This window comes from Trypanosoma conorhini (genome assembly GCF_003719485.1).
Source record: "Trypanosoma conorhini strain 025E chromosome Unknown Tco_14.4_contig_00553, whole genome shotgun sequence".
Taxonomy (NCBI): Eukaryota; Euglenozoa; class Kinetoplastea; order Trypanosomatida; family Trypanosomatidae; genus Trypanosoma; species Trypanosoma conorhini.
Genome location: NW_021704639.1, coordinates 7816 through 12765, shown reverse-complemented (window position 1 = coordinate 12765; position 4950 = coordinate 7816). Strand labels below are relative to the sequence as shown.

Genomic DNA, 4950 nt, shown 5'->3' with positions numbered 1-4950 from the left:
CGTGCTTGCAGAGCCGCAACAGCCGGAAACGAAAAGGGGGGGGGGCGAAGGCGAAGGCGTGGAATGGGATCATTGCCGCAGTGCATCCTCCTTATTGGATCACTGCAGATACTTTTTTTTAGGCTTCTTAAGCTTCTTTAGCTCTTTTTCCTCTTTTTTATTTTTATATTCCCACCTTTTTTTTCTTCTTCTTCTTTATTTCCTTCTCTTGCATGGATGTAATGTAACGTGGTGAAATGTGTATGTACGGCTCTGGGTTTCCCTCCGCCGCTTGTGCGTGTGCCTGAGTGAGTGTGGTTGTTCGTTTTTGACATACCTCCGCCAGTCACGTCAGGGGTGCAGTCGCGTCGTGGAAGTGGCGGCGCTGGGGCAATGCCGCTTGCGTTGTTTACCTCCTCTTGCTGAAGCACTAACTCACGCACACTATTGTTATTGTTGTTATTATTATTTTTTTTTCTTTGCGTGTCTGTGGCTGTGTGCGTGTCTGTGTGTGAGTGTGTGGTCTTATTTTGCCGCCTGCGCCGCCGGCCCCCTCCCGCCGGGAAGAGCGGGCAACCGCCCGCTTCCCGTCGTCTCCGCCTCTGCCCCTCTTTGGGCGTTGGCGCCGCCGTGGTGCCCGCACTTCCCCTGCTTTTTTTTTTTTTTTGCCCCACGCAACCGCCGTCAGTGTTACTCGTCGCGGCGGCCCCGAAGGAAGGAGGCGAGGCGGGGCGGGTGCGATGTCGCGGCGCTGCTTCATGGTCTACCCGCTCCCCGCCGTGGCCGACGAGTCGTTTCTGAGCGTCGTCTTCGACGGCGGCGTGCGCCGCAGCGTCTTCGCGGGGTTTGGCCCGCGCCGCTTCGCGCTGGTGGAGTTGCAGGACGACGCCCGCGCGGAGGCGGTGGCGTGTGCCCTGCGACCCGCGCCCCCGCCCCACACGAGCAGCGGCGCGACTGCCGACGCGGCGGAGGACTGCACGCTGGGGGAGTTGTTTCGCGCCCACATCGAAGAAGCGGGGGGCGGGGCGCCGGAAGCCGGCGCCACGCCGAGCTGCATTGCACACCTCGCCCGGCTGCGGTTTCGCGGCACCCCGATTTGCGTGCTGCCGAGTCCCATCGCGCTCGAGGAGCTCTACAGCTGCGGCGGAAAGCTGCCGCGGCACCGCCCAATGAAGAGGACAGACACCGACGGGCCGCAGGAGAGCGCGGGTGGAAGGCAGTTGCCGCAGAAGCAACAGCGCACTCCTGCGGAGGGGCGTGCTGCTCCTTCCGGCGAGCACGCGGCGGAGTCGGAGCCACGCAGCACGCCGCCGCGGAAGCGCGCCGCCCGACACGTCTTCCCCGCCGACTGCTGCCAGAAGTGCGGGTCCACGGATCACTTCACGCGGCACTGCGACGCCGCCGTCCACACCATTGCGGAGGAACCGGCGAGCCCGCAGGCCCGCCCGGGATGCGAGCGCAATAACGAATGTGTGGCTCCGGCGCATGCTGGTGCCCCCCACACGGAGCAGGACACGACGCGGCGGCAGCAGCGACCCACCGTGCTGCGCAGCTCAACGGATCAGTGCAAGTACTGCGGCTCGGGTGCCCACCTCTCTCGGCATTGCCCCTCAAAGTGAGTGGCTCCCGCTGAGGGGGAGGGAGGCCAGGCGTATGTGTGTGTGTGCGTTGTTAAACGACGGGTAAGTCGGCAGCAACAAGCCGGGGAACGAAGAAAAGAGCGACAGCAACAACAAAAAACAAAACAAAACAAACAGCAGCAACATCCGCGTGAAGAGGTACGGACAACGCCCCAAAAAAGGAAGCGGAGTGATTCGCACACAGGCGCCCCATATAATTAAGAAGCAATAATGAGCCGCTGTGGCGAGGCCTGACCTTTGCCAATGCGGATTCTTGAGTGGCCTTAGGAGCCGCCGCATTTTGTGCGTGTGCACGGGTGCCATAGACGGACCCATTATTATTATTATTGTTGTTGTTGTTATTCCTTTTATCTTTTGTTCTCACGAGGGGCCGGTCCGGGGGAAGAAGCAAACGAGGCGGCGGCTGTATGCGCTTCTGTTTTTCTCTGGCAGATGGCGGGTTCTGAAGATGTGTGTTCGTTCATTATAGAGGCACTGCAGCGTCTTGTGCAGCCGCTGGTGTTTGTACGTTCCGAGTATGCGGTTGCCGCGGTGCCGTGCGGGGAGCTGGGGACGCGCGTGGGCGAGAACGAGGAGACACACGCTACGACGCCAGGCTCGGCGGACGCCGCAGCATCGCTGCTTCCCGCAGCGACATCCGAGGAGGAGGCCGCGGTGCGGGCCATGGCACGGCGTCTCTTCGATCACGCCCTGCGACGGTGGGCGGTGGACACCGAGGAGGCGATGCTGAACGGACTCGGGAGTCAGCGCCGTCGGACCCAAGCGGCCCGCTTCCTTATCACCTCCACGGCGTCGATGGGCTCCACGGTACCCCTCGTTACTGCGGTTGTGTACTCTTTTTTGCGTCATCATCGCCACCTGAAACACAGTGCGGAGTCTATCACAGGATATCTGCAAGATGCGTTAGAACTTCTGCTTCTGTGGTCGCATCCTGCCATGGGCGTCGCTGTCTCCGCAAGTGTGGTGGGGCCTCAGCCGGAGGTCACCACCGATGTGCAGTACGGCTCTCCACTGCTCCCCCGGCCGTGGACGAAAAATGAGGTGCTTCTCGCAGTGGCGTGCGCGCCTGAGTGGAGTTTGCGTGAGCTGTGTGGAAGCCGCCGCCTCGCTTCGTGGATCCATCGATACATCACAAGCACCAAACTTGTCCCCGCCGTTGTGGCCACGCGTCTGGCGCGGTGGAGTTGGCTGGAACGCCGGCTGCGGCGTTTGATGACCCCGGCGGACGTGGCGGTGCTGGCCCGAACGTTGTGTGCGCTGCTTCTTGCGCTTGAGCTTGAGCTGGTGGCGGGTACAAGTAGCAGGGGCCCGCTGCCGCGTGACGTGGAGCGCGATAGCGAAGGCCTGACGTTGCTGCTGGGGATCCTCAACGAGCGGGGCGCGGCCACCACGAGGAGCGGGACGCGAGGAAAGGAAAAGAAGGAGCATTGCACAAGCAGTTGTGAAGGTCGGCTGCACGGCTTCGATGAGCGTCTCTCGACTGTGGCGGCAGAGACGTCTATGGAGGCTTTTCTCAGCGAGCAGCCGACGTGCGTGGACTTCGTTGCGGCCACCGACGCCGCCTTTCGCGGTGGTGCGAGAGGCCCAGCGGTGGCTGTGCGGCGTTTGTGCGGCGTTGCCGATGAGTTGTACCGATTTCTTTCCGAGTGGATGCGTCTCACGGTCAACGCGAGACTCGACGCACTCACCGCGCAACTTCCACGCATTGGCGGCGGTGGCGCGCCGCAGCCGTTGCCGAGGCTCACAATAGTGGTGGGCCACGTGCAGGAGGCCCAAGACGACGCGTCACATGCCCTACCCTTGTCGATGGTGCCGGTGCACCTCTTCGGTGATTTGGTGCTCGATGCGCAGCTGCGCGGGGTCAGGTGTCGTGACGGCGGTGACGCCGCCTGTGGCGTGGGGCCGTTGAACTGTGAGGCGGCGAAGAGCCTGCGTGGGGCTCATGTGAACGGTGGCAGTCATGTGCACGAGGGGGCGCGTGCACTCGCGCGTATCCCGCTTTGGCTGGGCGCGGACGACGCACAAGACGACGTTGTGGGCGATGGAGGGAGGGCGGGGGCGCAGATGTCTTCGTGGCTGGCTGGCCTTGTCGTCGCCGGCGCCGTGCGCTGCTTTGACGCGTCCCCCGCCCACTGGCAGCGGCGCGCGCTCGCGTGGATGAGGGACGTGGTCGCCGCCACGAATGTGCGGCAAAGGCAATGGAACCCCTTCTTGCGTCTCCGCCTGGGCGGCGTGCGGGAGACGCCTTTGCTGCTGTTGCGGCACGCCTTCAGCGAGGTGCGCTACGCGTTAGCGCCGTGGACCATGTTCCCATCCTTGCCGGGCGACGTGGGCGCAGGGCGTGCGGTGCGGGGCCGCCTCCCACGAGAGTTTCTCGACCCCGGGCTGCAGCCGCAGAAGGGCCTGATGCACGGCCACGCACACTGGACCGTGCCGGAGCTGGATTACATCGAAGAACTGCGGCAGGGGTACCAGCGGGTTTTTGCCCGCGCCTCGGTTGCGTTGGCCGCGGGAGCCGAGGACATAAGTCTGGGGCTGCACGTCGTTCCTGCCCCGTTGCACCTTCAGCAGCGGCTGACGGCTGAGGGACGTGCGAGGATTGCGGGGGCGGTAACTGCGTCGTTGGCAGCACGGCTGCTTCCACGCCCCTCACAAGAGGAACAGCCCCGCGCCGCCCTTTTCTCCCCGGATTGCTCTGCGCGCTACTGTGCTTTCCCTCCAGACTCTGCCGCCCATCGTCGTCTGGCGGCCCGAGGCGGCTTGCCTGACGCTGCGTCCGTCAAGGGGAGTCTCTGCGCGGCCGCAGAACTGCCTCCCGCCAGTTTCCGCCTGCGGGAGAGCGAGACCGAGTTGACGGCGGGGGGTGCGGAGTACTTGGCGCGGCTGTCGCTGTCCCCGCCGCCACAGCCGTCGCCCGCCGGGAGTGGCGAGGGCCGTGGCACCGTGCAGGATGAGGCTCCCGTGGGCCCTCGCGGGGCGACTGCGGGTGGTGGTGGTTGCGCCTGCTGCGATGCCGCTCCCCTCGCGTTGGAGGAGTGGAACCGCATGATTGAAGACATGCTGCTGCCGACGGCCGCCGCTGGCAGCTGAGGGGAAGCGGCGCTCGGGTGCTGGGGGTTAACTGTCGCCTTCGCCCCAGCCCCTCGGCACCACTGGCCGCCTGCCTCCCCGGCGTGTTCCTCGAAGCGCAGTAGTTTACTTATTTTATTTTACTTTCGGCGACCATCCGCCGTAGAAGGCGCGGTTTTGCAAAAAAAACGGGCGGGAGAGAAGGAGAGAGACACAAATAAACACAAGGGAAGACACGACCGATTCCATTCCATTTTTTCCT

The 4950-nt window shown here is 63.8% G+C and overlaps 2 protein-coding genes across 2 annotated transcripts, besides 6 other annotated features; both read left to right on the top strand.

Moving 5' to 3' along the window:
- Positions 1 to 123: 123 nt before the first annotated feature.
- Positions 124 to 210: a sequence feature (GA-rich).
- Positions 211 to 424: 214 nt separating this feature from the next.
- Positions 425 to 460: a microsatellite.
- Positions 461 to 462: 2 nt separating this feature from the next.
- Positions 463 to 505: a microsatellite.
- A 214-nt stretch (positions 506 to 719) lies between these two features.
- Positions 720 to 1598, top strand: Tco025E_07305 (uncharacterized protein; the record flags this gene model as incomplete). Its single annotated transcript, XM_029374171.1, has 1 exon — positions 720 to 1598. The coding sequence occupies one exon, from the start codon at positions 720 to 722 to the stop codon at positions 1596 to 1598; it is 879 nt and encodes a 292-aa protein (XP_029225740.1).
- A 109-nt stretch (positions 1599 to 1707) lies between these two features.
- Positions 1708 to 1733: a microsatellite.
- Positions 1734 to 1744: a microsatellite.
- A 188-nt stretch (positions 1745 to 1932) lies between these two features.
- Positions 1933 to 1970: a microsatellite.
- Positions 1971 to 2051: 81 nt separating this feature from the next.
- Tco025E_07304 (uncharacterized protein) lies at positions 2052 to 4709 on the top strand (the record flags this gene model as incomplete). Its single annotated transcript, XM_029374170.1, has 1 exon — positions 2052 to 4709. One exon carries the CDS (start codon positions 2052 to 2054, stop codon positions 4707 to 4709), a length of 2658 nt encoding a protein of 885 aa, XP_029225739.1.
- Between the last annotated feature and the right edge of the window lie 241 nt (positions 4710 to 4950).